This window comes from Diabrotica virgifera, chromosome 5, assembly GCF_917563875.1.
Source record: "Diabrotica virgifera virgifera chromosome 5, PGI_DIABVI_V3a".
NCBI classification, from domain to species: domain Eukaryota; kingdom Metazoa; phylum Arthropoda; class Insecta; order Coleoptera; family Chrysomelidae; genus Diabrotica; species Diabrotica virgifera.
The window spans coordinates 225,008,916-225,031,979 of NC_065447.1; the positions used below are offsets into that span (position 1 = coordinate 225,008,916).

General features: G+C 31.7%; 1 protein-coding gene and 1 long non-coding RNA gene across 7 annotated transcripts; one reads left to right on the plus strand and one right to left on the minus strand.

Moving 5' to 3' along the window:
- The first annotated feature begins 25 nt into the window (after nt 1-25).
- On the plus strand, nt 26-23,016 carry LOC126884698 (zinc finger protein 432-like). Of its 6 annotated transcripts, none has more exons than XM_050650807.1 (4): nt 4,715-4,834; nt 8,538-8,777; nt 14,766-15,306; nt 22,276-23,016. In XM_050650807.1, exons 2-4 carry the CDS (start codon nt 8,685-8,687, stop codon nt 23,013-23,015), a joined length of 1,374 nt encoding a protein of 457 aa, XP_050506764.1. In that variant the 5' UTR covers nt 4,715-4,834; nt 8,538-8,684; the 3' UTR covers nt 23,016. The 6 variants fall into 6 exon arrangements, with proteins under 6 accessions (XP_050506763.1, XP_050506764.1, XP_050506765.1 ...); XM_050650808.1 differs by having other exon boundaries at nt 4,715-4,829; XM_050650809.1 differs by having other exon boundaries at nt 4,730-4,768.
- Nucleotides 2,459-4,632, minus strand: LOC126884704 (uncharacterized). The gene is made up of 3 exons (XR_007698133.1): nt 3,966-4,632; nt 3,591-3,865; nt 2,459-3,231 (listed from the first exon to the last, which is right to left on the minus strand). It is a non-coding gene; the product is annotated as an uncharacterized LOC126884704 (long non-coding RNA).
- Nucleotides 23,017-23,064: the final 48 nt, after the last annotated feature.

The following is a 23,064-nucleotide window of genomic DNA, read 5'->3' on the forward strand; positions in this document are numbered from 1 at the left end:
AAAAAATATATAAAAGATAAAAAAAAAACTATAAAACCTTACTGATTTTTCACAAACATTTTAAATTTTGAAGTTATAGAATGGCAGAAGAAGAAAAGAACTCTATAACTATAACCTACAAATCTACAACAAAATCTAGGAATAAAACATAAACAAAACTCTTTTTGTTTATAGTGCATAAAGACAATAAGTTTTTGCAAATAGAATAGAATTTGATTTTTAAACTCATAAGCACAATGACTTCACCCGTAGCGCTGTATCTATGCAGATTATGTTTAAATAAAACTCCAACCAGAGTTAACATTTTTGGTGGAGATTTTCCCCGAATGCTAGAGATATTAACATCCATAAAGGTAATATTTTTAAAAAATTATAATTTTATTCTTTATTTAAATAATGAACAATTTAAAACAGTAAACGAATACATTCATTGGATATCTCCTCACCTTTAAGCCTATTTGACTTGAAGGCAGCTTTCTTTACATTGATCATGATACCATGGCTATACCATTATTAATCCACTAAACAATCACATCCCTTGTTATTTATTGTCTAACTATTTCCCACTGTGCCTCTTTTGGCCTTCCTCTCATACTCCTTCCATTAACATGTAGCTCTGAAATTCATATTATTATAAGTGGTTACCATTAGGGAATCCATCGACCTGTCAAAGTTAAATCACGTGATCTTTGGTTGGCACACAAAACTGTTCTTAACCTAAACTCAATGTAATTATTGATTTTTCTTATTTGTTTTTTGTCGTGATTTTGAGGTAGTATAGTATTTAAAGACATTCATTAGATTAATTATTTTATAAACTTTACGTTTTTGGTGATTTTGAGTGCTGACAACATGCCTGTGACTTGTATATTAGTGAACTGTGGAAGTCCAACTGATCGGGATAATGTTAATTTTAATTTGTTTTTTGTCCTGATTTTGAGCTAATATAGTATTTAAAGACATTCATTAGATTAATTATTTTATAAACTTTACGTTCTTGGTGATTTTGAGTGCTGACAACATGCCTGTCACTTGTATAATAGTGAACTGTGCAAGTCCAACTGATCAGAATAATGTTAATTTTAATTTGTTTTTTGTCGTGATTTTGAGCTTAATATAGTATTTAAAGACATTCATTAGATTAATTATTTTATAAACTTTTCGTTTGTGGTGATTTTAAGTGCTGAAACATGCCTGTAATCTGTATAGTAGTGAACTGTGGAAGTCAAGCTGATCGGATAATGTTAATTTTTTTCGTGTTCCCTCTATAGGGCTTTTCATTCACAGTCATTTGTTTTGAGCTTCTGTCATATGTCGTATAATCCGTGACAGAAACATCTGACAGAAGCTCGAAACAAATGACAATCGATGAAAACATATTAGAAACTCATTTATGTTTCCTCACCTAACTAAATTGTCAAATAACAGGACGCACTCATGCTAGGAATTATGGTTTTTATTAATATTATTACAGTTATTTATATGTGACACTAACGTAACTAGTGACATTCATTTTTAGGCCAATGTGACAAACTTTATTAATACTAAATTTTAACATTTATCCCCTATTTTGTTAAAACAATATTATTTTGTTTTTCATTCTATTCAAAATAAATGCAGTTTTGACAGGGAATTTGTTTTGTTATTTATTTATTCCATATAGACCTGGATCCCGTGTACCAAAAAAAAGTTGATTAATAGCAAGCTGAAAATTTATCAATAGCTTAATGGTGTCTAGTCCGACAAACTTTGATGTACGGGAACACTGGAAGTTTTAACTGTGGAACAGGTTAAAAATTTGGAATGTCAAACTACGAAAATGTTTATGTAATTTGTCAGATAAAACTTCCAATTGATTTGCTACCAATTCATTAAACTCTCATGCAAAAACCAGACTGGTGAAAAAATCACCAACTGGGCATTTTAATGAGTAGAACACGAAGACCATGTCAAACTACAGGAATCATGTTGGTTAGTAATAGCAGTCTGATTTTTGCATGAGAATTTAATGAAAGGATAACAGATCAATTGGATGTTCTGTCCGACAAAATATATGGGATGTTTTTGTAATCTGATGTTCCAAATCTGAGTTTCCAAACTGTTTCACAATTAAAACTACCCCTGTTCCAGTGTCACAATACATCAAAGTTTGTCCAACTGGATACCGTTAAGCTAGTAACAAATTTTCAGCTTGCTATTAATCATTTTTTTTGGTACATGGGATCCAGACCTAATAGGTTTGTTCATAGTACGACACAAACGATTAGCAACTGCTGCCAACCATCAGATGCATGAGCAGTTAACAGTTAGCGTTGTGCAGTTAATAGTTAGCATTCATAGACTACGAATGCGCATGTGTCTGATGGTTGGTAAGAGTTGCTGATCGTTCTACGAACAAACCTATCAGTAAGCACAATTTGTGATATCCATGGGTAGTTACTAACAGAAAGAGGCAGGATTTGATTTTTAAAACATTTATTTTAGAGTCAAAACATAGTCATACCTTAAACGATAAATGTATATTATCATTACAAGTTGATACTAATTACAAAAATAAATACACATTTAAAAGACCAATACATAATTACTCATGATGAAGAAGTACATTATAATTAAAAATGAATAACCATTTTCATATCACTAAAACACAATGCCAAAGCCATCTTATATTTCAATTCGTTTAGTGAGTGCAACAAGCACTCTGACCGAACAGTTTCAAAATTCATTAGTTTTTCATCAGAGAATGCATATCGATACATTTTTGGCAAAGTAACGTAAGTGACATTTTTGAAAATCATGTTTTTTCATTAAACTAACGCTATTATTGTTCAGAAGGCACTGCCAAAGTGTAGTAAGCCCATACATATATTATGTTTAAAGTAATTCTAGGCTTACTACACTTTGGCAGTACCTTCTAAATAATAATAGTGTTAGTTTAATGGAAAAACATGATTTTCGCCAAAAATGTCACTTACGTTACTTTGCCAAAAAAGTATCGATATGTTGCTATCTCCAAACCATGTAGCTGTAACATATGTACATACATTGGGTTCTTCTTCGTCTGTCTTGCCCTGAGCATACTAAGCTAAAAATAGGATTGCTGCAATATGGCTGCAGACTTCACTATTACCGGCCATACGCATACAATGTGAATTTGCTATGTCATCAGAACTGGCTATCACCCCACCCAAGCATTTAGTCATTTAGCATTAGATTTTTGGAAATATTCACCTAAAAAAAATATTTTATTTTTTTGGAAATTCTTCAACTACAAAAATTTATTTTTATTAGAGTATTTGCGTTCTTTACAATGATTGAGAATATTTTATTTAAAATCAGACATTCATATAATATAATTCTAGAACAATCATGACAGTAATTCAAATATATGGCAGTAATAAATCATTTTCAGAGAATTATGAAGTTCGCAGTTTACAGATTAGGACGATAAACAGATTGGATGATATGTCTGGTTTCATACAGATATATAAACGTAAATAAATCTAATATTTAAAACCAATTTATCCAAAAGACACTAATACTGTTATCCATATATTTCTTAATGGTGAATAAATAAAATAAAGGCATACCTTTCCGACAATAATATGGAAATCAGGAAATCATTAACAATTTTTACTCCATTCAAAACAAATCCAGCTGTAAAATATTTATGTGCCTGAAGGCTTTTGTATGCTTTCATCTGCTGCTTAGAGTAGCAACTGTGACATATCAGACTCCACCAGATATGTATATGTATAAATATCTATAATAGTAACTTGATGGACTGCACTTTACTGTAAAATCCAATTCTGACTGAATTGCGTATGGATCTAAATCCCCAATTATTTTCAGCTTCAATAAATATCTAGAACAATAAAAGAAATAATGTTATTGCTTGCAAAATTCATCATTATTGATAAAAATATCGGGGCAAAATGAACAGTAAAAAAAATTGTTTCGCCTACCTTTCTCGCAACATCTGGAGTTTCCAATAATAATTTCCTTAAATAATCAGTTTGCATTGTGGTAAAGTTTATAAAGTTCGCAAAAACAGGAAACGAAATCCAAATGAATCCAAAATACGACGATAAACAATGAAAAATTATTGAAAAATAGATACAAACATAACCTCTTTGTTAGTTTGTGTGCCAACCAGAGGTCACGTGGTTTGGATTGCCTAATTTCATTATTATTTAATATACAGGATGTAACAAAAAAAGTTCAGAACACTGTGGTATATTATAGCATATTTATAAAAAATATTGAAATTAAAACTCAATTGTAGTCTTAGGCTTTATTATCACACAGGGTTACCATGTCTAGGGATTTTCCCCGAATCTAGGGATTTTTTCAAGCTTTTGGAGCTCTGGAGGGATTTTTTTTGGAATCTAGGGATTTATTAAACTGTGCTAGCGCCATTTTTTGTTGTTATTAAATATCTTTTTGTTCAAATATTATTATTATTGTCATTATTTATTGTTCCCTGACATAAATATTCCTAAGTAAACATTAAAACATTACCTAATCAATGATTAAAGTGGATTAAACATAGTGTTTAATAGGTTATAAATTAAATTGACAGCTGTCATCTGTCAATTTCTTCTTTTTTAGGTGACATTAATCCGATTTAGGGATTTCTAGGGGAAATTGAAGCTCCCGTCTAGGGATATTCTGAAATTTCATCTGGCAACCCTGTTATCACATTGGACGACACACTTCAGACGTAGACACGTTTTCTTATGGAGCAAGTGACTTCATATGCATTTGTGTCCGTGAATGTGTTAACATTTTCTTTTTGAATTCATTTGCTTATGTTGGATAATAAAAAAGTTAGGTATGTTAACAACTAGCCATGTGTTTCATCAATAAATCTTCATTTTCTGCTTAGTTTAATAAACAAGCCTAAAGTAGGCTAAGAGAAATTAATCATTTAATGGATGTCAAATTGTTAACAGTCAAAAAGTGTCTGGTTTGTTGTGAAAATTAGTAGATTTATTATTTAAAGTTTTAATTAAGTTCATATTTTTTTTGTTGTTTGGTGGAAATGGAACATGCTACAAGGAATTTGACCCACGATGAGTGTGTTCCAGCAGTGATCTTACATAGCAAAGGACTTAGCTACCATGCTATTGGCTCCGTATATTGGTAACAATTTGTTGCTAATGCACGATAATACAAGACCTCACGTTCACGAACTGTAACTGAATATTTACAACAGGTAAATCTTCAGACAATGGACTAGCCATCGCATAGTCTAAATCTTAACCCCATCGAACATTTGTGGGATATAATTGGCAGAAGACTACCACAGCATTTGCCACCTCCTAGAACCTCACAAAAGGTAGAAACAGTAGCTCTAGAGATTTGGAATGATATTGATCACAGCCAAATAGAATACCTCATTTGTAATATAAAAGTGCATATCTCTTTTGTTATCGAACATAAGCAAATGAATAAAAAACAAAATGTTAAGAAAACCTAATGCTACAATTGTGTTTTAATTTAAATATTTTATATATGCTAGAACATTCCAGATTATGTTCCGAACTTCAAGGAAAAAACAGAGTATGAGTGTTATACCCAGTATAAAATCGTCGGTCTAAATCGCAAATTGCCAAAGTCCATTTTTTGCGAAAATTGTTTTTTGGTTTCATCTAGTAGTAGACGGTAAAAGCTACCACATGACAATTCCCACAAGCACAATTATTATTTTATTTCGCGGCAATTTCGCTAAACGAAAGTTATTTTACTCATAGGACATAGGCAAACTCCACGCTTTTTTGTCTCTCCTGTAAAATTACAGTAGCTCTAGTAATATGTTATTGTGATATATTTACTTGTTAATAGGTTAGTCTTAAAAATGTCTATATATCTTTATATTGTAAAAAGGAGATTTTCTGTCAAATAAATAAAATAATAAATAAAATTTTCAATTTGTGACTTATGCAATTTGCGATTTAGACCGACGAAATGACATTTACCTGACTAGCAACAATATTATTGCATCGATTTTCTTAAATAATAGGGCTATAACATACTAAAAAAATCACACAAATCAGAAAACAGGTTTAGGAAATTTGAGACATCTAATGTGTATAATTCATCGAGTGACTCAATTTTTGCTCACAAGTGTAGTACAAAGTTAGTTAATTCATCATCATCAGTAGCTCGACAAGCCTTTTTGGGTCCTGGCTTGTTCTAGGATTTTCCGCCATTCTGTTCTGTTCCTTGCTTTGTTCTTCCAGTGGGTAATCTCAAGTGTTTTCAGATCTTGTTCCACTTGTTCCATGTATCTAAGTTTGGGTCTTCCCTTTGATCTTCTCCCTACTGGTGTTTGCTTTATTATGTGTTTTGGTGTTTCGGTCTCCAACATTCGTTCAACATGGCCCATCCAGCACAGACGTCCGATCTTTATGGATGTTATGACGTCGGGTTCGTTGTATGCTGCGTATAGTTCAGTTCTATCTTCTGCGCCATACGTCATTTTCTTTCACCCCCTTATATGTGTCTAAGGATTTTTCGTTCAAACGTACCTAATAAGTTCTCATCGCTTTTCGTCAGTGTTCATGTCTCTGATCCATATAAACTTACGTGCATAGAAATCGGCCCACCTAAAAATTTGGTCATTTTTGATGTCTCATATTTCCTAAACCTGTTGTCCGATTTTAGTGATTTTTTTAATATGTTATAGCTTTATTCTTCAAGAATATCGATGTAATAATATTGTTGCTAAACAGATAAGTGTCATTGTATACCGGGTGTAACAATGAATGTGTGTTTTTTTCTCAAAGTTTGCAACACCCTGTGGAAAATTCTAGCATTTATAAAATACTGAAATTAAAACCCAACTATATGCTGTGAGCTCGTACGTAGAGGGGATATTTACAAATTCGTGAGCGCCAGTAGTGGCAAGTCTGTAAACGTTTACCGGAAATTTGACATAAATGTCAAAGTGATTAATTTAAAATTAAAATTAAAAACATTAATTATAAAAAATATTAGTTGGTCAAAGCTGTGGAATATATTTTTACCTTAAATATACTTACGTTTTAAATACTGAATTTAAGTTTTTTTAATGTTCCTTAATTAATTATAAATTAATCTTAGCGCCATCTATACGATAATTGTGAAAGTATCTGAAGTAAGAAATTCATATTTTATCAATAGAACGTCAAAATGATTAGCAAAATCTTAAAAAAATCGATTACAATTTAATTCCTTTTTTGCGTTGTAAATATTAAGCGATAACAATTAAATAATAAATTTAAAAATTACCGGTGAAAGTTGAATTAGTAAACGCTAAGAGCGACACGAGCGAAGCTCAGAGCGTATAGTCTCAGGTTCTCTTAACATTTTGTTTTTTGATTCATTCGTTTACGTTGGATAATAAGAAAGTTAGGTATTTTAACATTTAAACATGTTCTTCATGAATACACGTTGTTTCTAAATAAGTGATACAAACTTTAAGGGGTAATTCTGCATGAAAAAATAATGACAGTTTGCTTTATAAACGTATGTTTGCAAATGTTTCGTTTCCGATATACAGGATGTTGAATTTTTTCTACAAACTGACTATTTATTTACTGCTCTAAAACCAGTTGAGATATGCAAATGAAATTTGGTAGGTTTTAAGAGATAGTTATTGCGGATTTTTTGGCATAAAATTAAGAATTTTATATTCACCATCAGCGTGCATACGGGTAATATGATCGGTCATATTACCCGTATGCGCGCTAATGGTGTATATTAAATTTTTAATTGTATGTCAAAAAATGTGCAATAACTACGTCTTACAACCCACCAAATTTTATTTACATATCTCAACTGGTTTTAGAGCAGTATATAAATCGTCAGTTTGTAAGAAAAAATTCAACATCCTGTATCACGGAAACGAAACATTTGCAAACATACGTTTATAAAGCAAACTGTCATTATTTTTTCATGCAGGATTACCCCTTAAAGTTTGTCATACTTATTTAAAAACACCGTGTATTAATGATGAACATGTCTAGTTGTTAAAGTATCTAACTTTTTTATTATCCCACATAAGCGAATGAATAAAAAAACAGAATGTTATGAAAACCTGAGACTGTAGTTGTGCTTTAATTTCCGTATTTTATAAATGCCAGAATATTCCACAGGGTGATGCGAACTTAATATACACCATTAGCGCGCATACGGGTAATATGACCGATCATATTACCCGTATGCACGCTAATGGTAAATATAAAATTCTTAATTTTATGTCAAAAAATCCGCAATAACTATCTCTTAAAACCTACCAAATTTTATTTGCATATCTCAACTGGTTTTAGAGCAGTAAATAAATCGTCAGTTTGTAAGAAAAAATTCAACATCCTGTATATCGGAAACGAAACATTTGCAAACATACGTTTATAAAGCAAACTGTCATTATTTTTCATGAAGAACATGTTTAGTTGTGAAGTACCTAACTTTCTTATTATCCAGCGTAAACGAATGAATTATAAAACAAAATGTTTAGAAAACCTGAGGCTATAGTTGGGTTTTAATTTCAGGATTTTATAAATGCTAGAATTTTCCACAGAGTGTTGCGAACTTTTGAGAAAAAAGACAGTATCATTGTTACACTCAGTATACAATGACACTTATCTGTTTAGCAACAATATTTTTACATCGGTATTCTTGAAGAATAAAGCTATGACATGTTAAAAAAATCTCTAAAATCGGACAACAGGTTTAGGAAATATGAGACATCAAAAATGACCAAATTTTTAGGTGGGCCGATTTCTATGCACGTAAGTTTATAAGGACCGGTTTTATCAGGGTTTTAAAGTTAGTTAATTACTCTCTTTAATTTTGTTATATATATTTAATTCATATTTAAAGTGAAGTTGGAATATTTTCAAACACAATATCGTATGTATAGGTATCTGCATCAATATCAATAACAACATATTTTTCACAAAAAATATCTCATCAACGTTATCAAAAATTAACACCCATGTATTTCTTGCTAAATATTGAATAATTTATTCCCAGTTTTCTGAAATTTTTTTTTGGTAATCTTTTATGCATCCACAAGCAATTTGTTTAAGCACAGTGTGGGTGGTAGAAGGGTTATTAGTACTGATTGCTATTATAGCCTAATAAAATAAAAAAAGTCAAAATGTAAATTCGTACAGGTTGAAACAAATTTTATATCAAAGTTTAGGTGGGTACAAAAGATATTTTCAAGAAAGTATCCAAATCATATAAGGGGATCATTGTTTAAATAATTAAAAAGAGGTCATTTTTGCAAAAAAATTTCTTTTTTAACTGCTGAGGTCATTCAATTACTAATTAAGGTATATAGGATTGTTTTCTGCAAAGCTTAAGGGTAAATCTTTCACATAAGACTTACTAAATTAAATTTGACCCCCTATTTATTTAAATAATTGTATATAAAACTTTAAAAACAAATTTGCAAAAAATTATTTTTAGCGTTTTAAATAAGCACTATAGAATATCTTGTTTTATATAGTTAAGTTACCAGTATTAAGCAAAAAAAAATTGGTCGAAAATTATTTAATGTTTTTTGAGATATTGAATTTGTTTTTTAAATGTTACTATATTTTCAATTGCAAAAACGCGGTTGTTGCCAAAGAAATATTCACCTGCTTAACATCTTTTTATTTTTATGTATATTTTGGATAAATGTATTGATAAATTCAAATTTCTATTAAACTCCCCCTAAAATGGCATTTGAAAATTATTCAAATTTGTTTATAATTTGTTTTTTAACACCGTCACGGGGATTAAGTTTTTTTTTAAATTCCGTTTCGATAATTGGGTTCCTGGGAATTTTTTACTAATTAACAAAATTTTTTTGTCGTTTTTTCTTCTTTTTTTTTCTTGGAGTTATATTACTACGGGCCCTTTTAGGGTTAAATTTTATTAACAATGTCGAATCTCTGGGTTGTAGATTCTAGACCTAAAAATATTAAGATTTAACTAAAATCTCTTAAATAAAATGTGGCTACTTACTGAGTTACAGGGTGTTTTATTTAAAAATTATTGTTACCAAGTATTTTAAAACTATTTGACGTATTATCATACTTGGCAGAAAGTGTGGCTATTATACACCCTACTAAATTGTGATTAATAAACGTTTCTAGCTAGTACCAGAGGCGTACGACAGGGGATATTGAATGATTGAACCTTCCCAAATTCTACGCCACTGAGTGAATTACTATTTTAGCGAAATTTTTCGATTCTTCAATACTTTCTATGTAAATAACTTTAGTGGTATCGATAAAGTCACAAGTTTGAGAGATATTGGAAGTTTAAAATGAATGAATGAATGAATCAAAATAACTATGCCGTTTCATTTTTAACGTCCAATATCTCGAAAACTAATGACTCAATCGTTACCAGTAATGAGTATATTATTTATATAGAATGTATTGGAAAATCGAAAAATTTCGCTAAAATAGTAATTCCCTCAGTGGTGGTATAGAAATTGGGAAGGGTCAACCATTAACTATCCCCTGTTGTACGCCTCTGGTAGTAGATAGAAACTTTTATTTATCACAATTTAGTAGACTGTATAGTACCCACACTTTTTGCCAAGTATGATAAGGATACGTCAAATAGTTTGACAGTACTTGGTAAAAATAATTTTCAAATTTTTAAATAAAACACCCTGTAACTCAGTAAGTAGCCACATTTTATATAAGTGAATTTAAACCAATCTTAATATTTTTAGTTCTAGAATCTACAACTTAGAGGTTCGACATTCTTAATGAAACTTAACCTTAAAAGGGCCCGTAGTAATATAACCCCAAGAAAAAAAAAGAACAGGAAAAAGAGACAAAAAAATTTGTTAATTAGTGAAAAATTCCCAGGAACCCAATTATCTAAACGGCATTTAAAAACAGTTAATCCCCGCGACGTTATTAAAAAAACAAATTATAAACAAATTTGAATAATTTTCAAATGCCATTTTAGAGGGAAGTTTAATTGAAATTTAAATTTATCAATACATTTATTGAATATATACATAAAAATAAAAATAATAAGATTTAATACAGGTGAATATTTCTTTGGCAACAACCGCGTTTTTGCAATTGAAAATAGAGTAACATTTAATAAACAAATTCAATATCTCAAAAAATATTACATATTTTTGGACCAATTTTTTTTTTATTAATACTGATAATATCGTGCAACTTCTCCTGTAAAATAAGATATTTTATAGTGCTTATTTAAAACGCTAAAAATAATTTTTTGCAAATTTGTTTTTAAAGTTTTATGTATAATTATTTAAATAAATTGGGGGTCAAATTTAATTTAGTAAGTCTTGTGTGAAAGATTTACCCTTCAACTTTGCAGAAAACAATCCTATATACCTTCATTAGTAATTGAATGACCTCAGCAGTTAAAAAAGAAATTTTTTTGCAAAAATGACCCCTTTTTAATTATTTAAACAATGATCCCCTTATATGATTTGGATACTTTCTTGAAAATATCTTTTGTACCCACCTAAACTTTGGTATAAAATTTGTTTCAACCTGTACGAATTTACATTTTGATTTACATGTAGTGTAATTTTATTTTACTAGACTATTAAGCCATTTTTCGATTTTCTCTTATTTGCCGGGCAGGCAAACAACTTACAATTGTATAAAAGCGAAAAGTCTCAGATACATAATTCACCATTATAATAAAAATTAAAATGGTAAATAATTATTTAAATCTGAAAACTTTTCTTTTTGGAACTTCTTTCTGGTACATCCTTAATCTGTGACTTTTACAATTTATAAGACAACAGACGACGAATAAAGAAAGCGAAAAGGACTCTACGATATGCAGTCACATTCTGCTTTCATTCGTCTAGGAAAAAACGGTCCGAAAAAAGTTCCTAGTACTCAAATCTGAGTAAAGATAGAAGTGAAAAAAGACAGTTTATTTTTCCTTTTGATTCAGAGGCGATGCACTATCTCCAGACAGCTGTTTCTGTCTTACAGACTTCCTCAGTAGAGCTGCTTGCACACCTCTGAAGCAAAACGAAATCAAACTGCCTTTAGACAAGGCGAAAACGGCGGGTTCGTTGGGAAAGATATTCACATGAGATTTTTTTGCATAATTACATTTGTGAGACATCCCAGAATAAGGTTCAAGAAGTCGCCCACGTGAAAAGTGGGCCAAATTTTTTTTAACAATTTTTTTTAATCAAATTGCAAAAATCAATATTTTTGGCCCGGACAATTTTTTTGTAGGTTTTTTGGACCATTCTGGATAAAAAATCTCTTATAATTTTTCTCTAAAGTTGATCGTTTTCGAGTTATAAGCAATTTAAAATTGAAAAAAACGAAAAATGGCGATTTTGAAGGTTTAATAACTCGATTAAAAGTTATTATTATGAAAGTCAGAAAGTGACTAAATCAAAGTTTACTGCCCCCCCCCCCCCCCCCTACAAGATCCCGAAGAAATTTTTGTGATTATTTTATTACTAAGCTGTTATTTTTAAGTAATAATACTGAGCGCCATGCACGTGGTAGGTGGCCGTAAATGTGAGTGCAAGTAAGATGCACAATTGAACTGCCGGAGTGGCATCTCTCTCGCACTCAGCATTTACGGCCGGCTACCACGTGCATGGCGCTCAATATTATTACTTAAAAATAACAGCTTAGTAATAAAATAATGACAAAAATTTCTTCGGGATCTTGTAGGGGGGGGGGGCATTAAACTTTGATTTAGTCACTTTCTGACTTTCATTATAATAAATTTTAACGCGAGTTATTAAGCGGAAGATCTCCAAACACTGATAAACAGAATAGTAGAGTGCAGCGAAAAGTTCGGTTTATCACTTAACATCAAAAAAACAAAAATAATGATGGTGTCGAAATCTCCACAAAATTTTTCTGACATAACCGTACATGATCAAAGAATTGAGCGTGTTAGAAAATATAATTACCTGGGAACTGTGATTAATGAAAACAACGACAACTCTGAAGAAATCAAGATCAGAATAGAAAAAGCTAGAGCTACTTTTACCAAAATGAAAACAGTTTTATGCGGAAGAGAGCTAAGTTTAAATCTTAAAATTCGCCTGATGAGATGTTACGTGCTGTCAGTTCTTTTCTATGGAATGGAAGCTTGGACTCTGAAAAAGATCGATACAAGGAAAATAGAAGCATTCGAGATGTGGATGTACCGCAGGATACTGAGAATATCGTGGACAGATAGAGTGACAAACATGGAAGTGTTGCGAAGGATGCAGAAAGAAAAAGAACTTGCGCTTACTATTAAAAAGCGCAAACTGCAATACTTGGGACATATAATGAGGGGACAAAAGTACCAGCTACTACAATTAATTATTCAGGGAAAAATAATAGGTAAAAGATCCATTGGCAGAAGAAAACATTCATGGTTGAAGAATTTAAGAGATTGGTACAAGTGCAGCAGCTGCCAATTATTTAGATCTACGGTATCAAAAATACGCATAGCCTTGATGATAGCCAAACTTCGGAACGAGGACGGCACCTGAAGAAGAAGAAGATTAAGCCTTAAAAATCGCCATGTTTCGTTTTTTTTTCAATTTTAAATTGCTTATAACTCGAAAACGATCAACTCTAGAGAAAAATTATAAGAGACCTTTTTTATCCCGAATGGTCCAAAAAACCTACAAAAAAATTGTCCGGGCCAATTTTCACGTGGGCGACTTCTTGAACCTTATTCTGGGATGTCTCACGAATGTAATTAAACAAAAAAATCTCATAGCAATATTTTTTCCAACGAACCCGCCGTTTTCGCCTTGTCTACTTATTTATGTTGAATTTTAAAGATCGTTTAAAATCCACTTTGGGACACAATCAGCGACATCTCTTAAATAAAAGCGAAAAGTCTCAGATACAGAATTGACCATTATAAAAAAAAATTAAAATGGTACATAATTGTTTAAATCTGAAAACTTTTCTTTTTGGAACTTCTTTCTGGTACATTCTTAATCTGGGACTTTTACTGTGAATGAACTTACATTTACTTCCCTATCAAAATATTTTGTGGATGATCGTTCAGGCACTGTCCTGGTACAGGCAAACAAAAAAGTTAATTTAGTAGTTTAAAATTCTAAATGAATCTGCTATTTAAACATTTTTCCAACAAAAAATGTTAGTTCTCTTATATGAGGTCAGCTTTAGTATCCAATAGAAATGCAAAAAATATTGATTACAAATTAATAAGTTATTGTCTACTGATGATTCTGTCAGTGGCGGATCTATGGGGAGGGAAAATGGGGAAATTTACCCCCCCCCCACAAAGTCCAAAATTAAGGAAACAATTGTTGAAACAAAAATATATATTAGCTGACATGAAAATGAAACTACAGACAGACAAATTCAACCCAATAAACACGTTAGTTAGAAAAATTAAGGGAGCGTTCAACTATTATGTAACGCGGTTTTTGAAGATTTTTAACCCCCCCTTCCCCCTACGTAACGCACTCTTATGGGAGTTTAACTATTGCGTAACGCAATTTTTGAAGATTTTTGACCCCCCCCCTCCCCCCAACCTGCGTTACGTAATACTTGAACGGTCCCTAAGGGAACTTAATGCATATTATAAATTATTATTTATGTCTTTTATGTAGATTGGGTTTATAATCATTTTTATGTCTTTTGATGGTGTTTCATCGGAAGTTCCCCCCCCCCCCAGGCAAATTTTCCCTCCCAAGGCAAATGTCTAGATCCGCCACTGGATTTTGTAGCATCAGTAGATGTTTCATATGCTATTTTATGTTAAAGGTAGACGAAGAGGATGGCTTACCAAAATATAGTTGTATAAAATGCGCAAAAGAAGTTCAGATGTGTTTGATGGTTAAGAAACGTATTATAAAGGCACATCAATTCTTATTAGAAGGTCTAAAAAAGAAAAAGACAACATTCGAAAGTACAGTGATAACCCGTATTGTTAATAAAGGCGAATCTTCAGTACAAAACAAGACAAAAACTGCTAAACAAAAGGTTGTTTCGAAAAAATCTAATCCAGTAATAACACAAAATAAAACCCAATGCAAGTCAAAATTATTTGATAACTCAAATGAAGCAGCAACAGATGAAGATGCATATGATAACTCAAATGAAGCAACAACAGATGAAGATGCAAATGAAGGAAGTGTAAAACATGATGTAAAAACTGAAGGAGTAGAAACAACAAATCAACCAAACGCAATTAAAGAAGAAAAGGAATCACTAGATCAAGAAGTACACGAGATACTTGATGAAGACCAGAAATGTATCGAGAGCACTGGCTTTACTTGTGAAACATGTAATTTAACTTTTTCAGGTAATGAATTATTCTTATTTTTTTGTTTATATATACCTACACCGTTATACCACCCTTCCGGTAGGGATCTATGAAGGAGTATCACCAAGCCACAAGCCCTTATCCCTTGCCGTACCGCTGCTCCTTAGGCCGATCAGACACCAGCTTGTTCCAGACCAAGCCGTATAATCTGTAGAATTTTATACTATGACGTTGGCCTTTTTATTTTTTCATGACCGGGGCCGCATATTTACAGATGCTCCTATACTACGGCACCAGAGTGCTGAAATCGGTTAGCCTTTGATATTATACACTATTACGCTACAAACCCTCATTGATTTCGGCACCTATTAAATTATAAGACATCATGGTGTCTAAGTTTTTATTGCAATTAATATTATTCTAAGTATTGTATGCTTATATTTCAATTTATTGCTTGAAAAACAGGAATAGAAATGTCTTTTCCTTTCTGAAAAATGTCTGACAGAGCCAATTAGCCAGACTTGTTTGTGATTGATTGCAGATTCATAGTCATAAATTTCTTATTTCATAACATAAGTACTACAACATTATTTTTATAGATACATAGGTACATTTTGTTGCTTTACTTTTAATTTTTTTTATAGAAATGTCGAAATTTTAAATAGAAATGTCTAAATTACAATAAACCTAGCATACTTAAGAATGTGTTTATTGACCCTAACACGAGAAACAAATAAAACAAAAATTATAAAAAAAACGCCATTGAATAAAAAAGAAATAAATATTTTTTAATTTTATCTATTTATAAGTACTTGATATAATTACTCGTATAAAGTGCGTCCATAAAGTATCGCATAAATTCATTATTAGTTAAAGAAACAACATTATTAAAAATTACCGAAACAGGTCGACTTTTGATTTTAATTTATGATTTTTTGGCATTTATATCATACTAGTGACGTCATCCGTCTGAACGTGATGACGTAGTCGATGATTTTTTAAAAGAGAATAGGGGTCGTGTGCTAGCCCATTTGAAAGGCAATTTAATTCTCTATTCAATAATATAAACATTAACATAATTATTTATACAGAGTGTCTAATTTTTTTTTATATTAAATTAACACAAAAAGAAGAATGTGTGTAATTTATTTAATTCAAAATACATTTTACTGCTGTCATAAAACAGAAATAAAAATTTTATTTGACAAATAAACATTACTTTTCGCTTAAATTAAATGTTCAAACCGTCAAGAGGAAGGTGGGTGGCAGCTTAAACATTGAATTTAAGCATAAAATAATGTTTATATTTGAAATAAACATTTTATTTCTGTTTTCTGACAGCAGAAAAATATATTTTGAATTAAATAAACTACGCAAAGTCTTCTTTTTATGTCAATTAATTTAATTAAAAAATTGCTTTTGGAGACCCTGTATAAATAATTATGTTACTGTTTATATTACTGAATAGAGAATTTAATTGCCTTTCAAATGTACTATCACACGACCCCTATTCTTATTGAAAAATCATCGATTACGTCATCACGTCCAGACGGATGACGTCACTAGTATGATATATATATATGCCAAAAAATCATAAACTAAAACCAAAAATCGACGTGTTTAGGTAATTTCTAATAATGTTGTTTATTTAGCTAATAATAAATTTAGGCGTTACTTTGTGGACGCACTGTATACGAGTAATTATAACTGTACTTATAAATAAATAAAAATAAAACATATTTATTTGTTTTTTATTCGTTGACTTTTTTTAAATTTTTGTTTCATTTATTTCTCGGATTAGGGCCAATAAACACATTCTTAAGTATGCTAGGTTTATTGCAGTTTCGACATTTCTATTTGAATACAATAAATTGAAATATGCAATACCTACAATAATATTAATTGCAATAAAAACTTAGGCGCCATAATTAATAGATATCTTATAAATGTATAAACATTCTCAATTTCTTTGCAAAACGAAAATGCAGCAGCTGCATAATACTCTGGTTAAAGCGGAGAGTGCAGGAAGAGTCTATACCGGTTTCGGAGATCTTTTTCCCCTCATCAGTAAATCCATATCCTCTTCTCTCCTCTTTAACCATTTACCATAGCTTGGGCCTTCCCGAATTGCAAAGAAAGAAATGTCACGGATGAACTAGGGCCATCTACCGAAAAACAAACTAAGTTATCAATCGAAGCAGCGCAGAAAACGACAATAAATATCGCCTCCGTACCACCAGATTGACAACAGGTGGCATACTTTCTTTGGTTACACCTCCTGAGACTTTCAAAATTTATAAATCATACAGGGTGCCGAGGAAATTAAGATGAGAGAATTTTAAATGATTCACAACTCATCTACTCAGCGTGGTAAAGCTCCAACAAGAAAGATTCAAACAGATAATACTCTGGTTAAAGCGGAGAGTGCAGGAAGAGTCTATACCGGTTTCGGAGATCTTTTTCCCCTCATCAGTAAACCCATATCCTCTTCTCTCCGCTTTAACCATTTACCATAGATTGGGCCTTTCCGAATTGCAAAGAAAGAAATGTCACGGATGAACTAGGGCCATCTACCGAAAAACAAACTAAGTTATCAATCGAAGCAGCGCAGAAAACGACAATAAATATCGCCTCCGTTTAGTTTGTAGATATCTTATAATTTAATAGGTGCCGAAATCAATGAGGGTTTGTAGCGTAATGTAATAGTGTATTTCAAAGGCTAATCGATTTCAGCACTATTATGGTGCCGTAGTATAGAAGCATCTGTAAATATGCGACCGAGCCAGGGATCCAACAGCGATCGTAAATCCGCTAGATTTTTTTTTCTTTATAAGAGCCCTAATTTTAATGTAGATATCATCATGTCCTGCATTTGTAAATGTTTAATAATTAGGATTAAATGTTTCTATTTCTAACAGCATTTTAAAGCACTTCATGATTTTGTGTTCACGCCCAATGTCAAAGGTTATACAACCATGGCAACTTATTACTTACTTGTCTTTGCTTATATAATTACCTGTCTTTATTCTCATTGATACTCATTTTATTAAATACTACAAAATGGATTTTTAACATATTCCTGTTCACTTTCCCAAATCTTCTTGATTTCGGACGCTTCAATTAGGTTCATATTGTAATAAGTTTAACAACTTACAATGATAATGAAACGAGCGGTTCATATTTATATAAAACTTTATTTATTTATACAAGTTTACTTTACAAATTCTAGCTTTAACTAACTCAAATAATAACACGCTTCTCTTAAATAGGGAACAGGTCCTTTTCTAGAAATGTCTGCCCATCTATAGACCTGATGAACATTCTGGATAATGCAGCCGATATGTGAAACAATTGTGCATTTAATCATAGAAGTATATAATTTGGACCACATATACTACACATATAAACGTTCAAATTTAGATGGGAGGCCATCTCAGATTTTGCCTTTTACAAAAATGGCGGGGATTCAAAATGGCGACTATACATATGTGACTAATAGCACCATAACTTTTGAATGAGACTTCAGATATCAACCAAATTTGGTATGGAGGTTCTTTTTTTGATGTATAAGATCGAGGTCTTGAACCAGAAGAATCGGTTTACCAGAAATTGTGTTTTTCCTGTTTTTTCTGTAAAAATATGCTGTTTTTTTTTCAATTCTTTCACCATGTATGTATTAATTTTTCAAAAAATTAATACCGCCATTGAGAAGAGCGTAAAAATATTTTTTAGGAAATATTTTTAACTTTTTAGTTATGTTAATTACCATTTAATAAATGCAAAACGTATCTTCACATGTACCTATATGCGGCAGATTCGTGCAAATATTATAAGAATTATTGTGCATTTAATGGTAGAAGCATATAATTTGGACCACATAACTACACATATTAAGGCTCAAATTTAGATACGAGGCCATCTCAGTTTTTGTTCCTTTTACAAAAATGGCGGGGATTCAAAATGGCGACTATACATATCTGACTAATAGCACGATAACTTTTGAACTAGACGTCAGATTTGAACCAAATTTGGTATATAGGTTGTTTTTTTGATGAATAATATCGAGGTCTTGAACCGGAAGAATCGGTTTAAAAGAATTTGTGTTTTTACTGTTCTTTTATGTAAAAATATGTTGTTTCTTTTTCAATTCTTTCACCCTTTATATATAAATTTTTCAAAAAGGTAATACCGCCATTGAAAAGAGTGTAAATATATTTTTTAGGAAATATTTTTAACTTTTCAGTTGTGTTCATTACCATTTAATAAATGCATAACGTATGTTCGTTCACATGTACCTATGGGCGGCAGATTCATTTTGAATGCCCGCCATTTTTGTAAAAGACAAAATCTGAGATGGCCTCATATCTAAATTTGAATCTTTGTATGTGTAGTATGTATTGTCCAAATTATATGCTTCTACCATTAAATGCACAATAATTCTTATATTATTATTTGCACGAATCTGCCGCACATAGGTACCTACATGTGAAGATACGTTATGCATTTATTAAGTGGTAATTAATATAACTAAAGAGTTTAAAATATTTCCTAAAAAATATTTTTACGCTCTTTTCAACGCCGGTATTACCTTTTTGAAAAATTAGCATATACAGGGTGAAAGAATTGAAAGAGAAACAACATATTTTTACATAAAAAAAAACAGTAAAAACACAAATTCTGGTATACCGATTCTTCCGGTTCAACACCTCGATATTATTCATCAAAAAAAGAACCTATATACCAAATTTGGTTGAATTATGTTATCTCGTTCAAAAGTTACCGTGCTATTAGTCACATATGTACAGTCGCCATTTTAAATGCCCGCCATTTTTGTAAAAGGAACAAAAACTGAGGTGGCTTCGTATCTAAATTTGAACCTCTATACGTGTAGCATATGTGGCCCAAGTTATATGCTTCTACCATTAAATGCGCAATAATTCTTATAATATTTGCACGAATCTGTCGCATATAGACATGTGAAGATACGTTTTGCATTTATTAAATGGTAATTAACATAACTAAAAAGTTAAAAATATTTAAAAAAATTTTTTTTTACGCTCTTTTTAATGGCCGTATTAACTTTTTGAAAAATTAATACATGCAGGGTGAAAGAGTTGAAAAAAAAACAGCATATTTTTACATAAAAACCAGGAAAAACCCAACTTCTGGTAAACCTATTCTTCGGATTTTTTAAGACATCGATCTTATACATAAAAAAGAGAACCTATATACCAAATTTTGTTGAAGTCTGAAGTCTCATTCAACAGTTATCGTGCTATTAGTCACATATGTATAGTCGCCATTTTGAATCCCCGACATTTTTGTAAAAGGCAAAATCTGAGATGGCCTCCCATCTAAATTTGAACGTTTATATGTGTAGTATATGTGGTCCATATTATATGCTTTAAATTAAATGGTTTAAATATACAGAAGATTTTAAATTTGTACTTCTAAGTTATTATGAGTTTTTGAGGCGTGAAATTTCGGAAATCTCATTTTTAAACAAAACTGAACATTATTATGTAATAACAAAAATGTGCAAGTTCCCTATTGGGTGGTCTGATAAAAGTACATAATATGGTGCTTCTCAGAGGCTTTTTTCAGTGCGACACAAGTGACAGAAAAAAGGTACGTCCGTGATAGATACACATTTATAACATTTATTGCAGTTGTTGATAGATGGCGCTATAATCGGAAAAGAAATGATTTAGGTATTTACCTATTACATATCTATACGACTATAACTTAAAGTTCTTTTCAGTATTTCAGTATGTCATTAATGACGTAATATATGATTTTAAGAATGTAGAGAATCATAGCATGACATTTTAGTTAAATCTGACAGTTGTCAGAATCGTAATTTGCTATAAAAACAAATCAATTGCGCTTATTTCATTTATAATAAGGTACTTTTTTTATTTGTATATTCTTATAAATTGTACAGATTATAATCGTATATATAATACATAAATCATTTTTTTTTTTCGATTATAGCGCCATCTATCAACAACTAGAATAAATGTTATGAATGGCTTTAGTCACGGACGTACCTTTTTTCCGTCACTTCCAACTTAATACGTTAGAAAGAAATCGAAATTGTTCTTTATTTCTATGGTAACGCAATATATACTGAACCGGTCTAGACTAACCCCGAACAGGGAGAAGTTGGTTTTTTGCGGTTTCCCAACTTCATTGCACAATTATACCTGTTCGTCCCAAGAAAATAGCCGCAACTATTTTCTCCACTCGAACGCACACTGTCCACGCTGAACTCAAAGCCACCTCCTGACCGCCGACGAGGGACGCAGGTTCGCCTGTCGTTGTACAATGGTTTCTAGGGAGACTGGTCGAGAGCAAAGCACGGACAGTACACGTAAATGTCTATGGAACCAACAACAATCCATCAAACTTTCTTCTCTGTTGACTTCTTAGCCTTCTGGATACCACCGTCCGGCATAACCCAGGATCCAAGAACACCAGGACACGGCGCTTGCCCCAGTGTGTTTTTCGGACTGTTTGCTTTTGTTGCCAACACAATACATTCACCTCAAACCCTGAAGAGGACAAAATCCTAAACGGGGAAGCACATTGAACGCATTTCTTCTGAACATTATCCAGACAAGCAAATCAAACAATGTAGTAGTAGTAGTCTAGACTAACGTTGAAATGTCTGCGATGGCTTCGCTAGGTGGCTCACATCCGAAACGTCCGATTTCTATGACTATCGCAAAAATCAGGTTAGACCTTGACTGATGGCATGGGTTATGTTGGCTTTGTAGACCTCTGTGGTTTGTGGGTATCCAACTGTTCCAAGGCCATTTGATTTTTGTACGGGTGGCGGTCTAAGTCACAACGGGTGGAGGGTGGAGGCTATGATTATAATCATAACTTTGATTGACATTATGTTGTCATAAATTCTATGACTGGCCACGTAATTGAATATGTGACGTGCAATTCTAATTATTTAGTAAAATATAGTTATAAAATATTATGTTTTTTGGTTTTTAGACAAACAGAAGTTCAATCTGCACAGCTTAAAACATAAGAAAAGTCAATGTCATATATGCAGCCGAATCGTTAGATCAGGCAACTTAAAGAAACACATCAGGTTGCATACAGCAGGTCCATCAGTATGTTCTACTTGCGGAGTAACGTTCAAAAATTTTGAAAGTTTAAGAGGTCATATCTTTCATTACCACAAGCATACTGCTCATCAATACATTTGTGAAGAATGTGGTAAAAGCTTTCGAATAAAATATAGTTTTTTATTGCATAAAAGAAAGGCTCATATCGGTCTAAGGAACTTTAAATGCAACACGTGTGGAAAAGCTTTCATTACCAACGCCAATTTATTAAGACATGTACGAATGACTCACGAAAAACTGAGACCTCACGTTTGTGAATATTGTGGTACTGGCTTTTTTTGTAAGCGTGTTTTAAGAGCTCATACCAGACAACATACCAATGAAAAACCGTTCGTTTGTCAGCATTGCTTAGAAGGGTTTAGACAGCGGGTTTCATTACGGACCCATTTAAAATCAAAACATGGAATAGAAGAAGCCAAGGAATTCTTTTGTAAAACGTGTGAGAAAGGTTTCGCTACAAATTTCGCTTTGAATATACATCAAAGGTTACACGAAATTAAGAAGTGTGAAATTTGTTCAGCAAATTTTGGTGGAGATGAATATCTGACAAAACATCTTAGAGAAGTTCATCAAGTAAAAGTAGAAATAAAACAAGATAGCTAAGGTTATTTTTGGTTTGTTATGTGTCCAGTATCTCTTGAATTTTTCATTT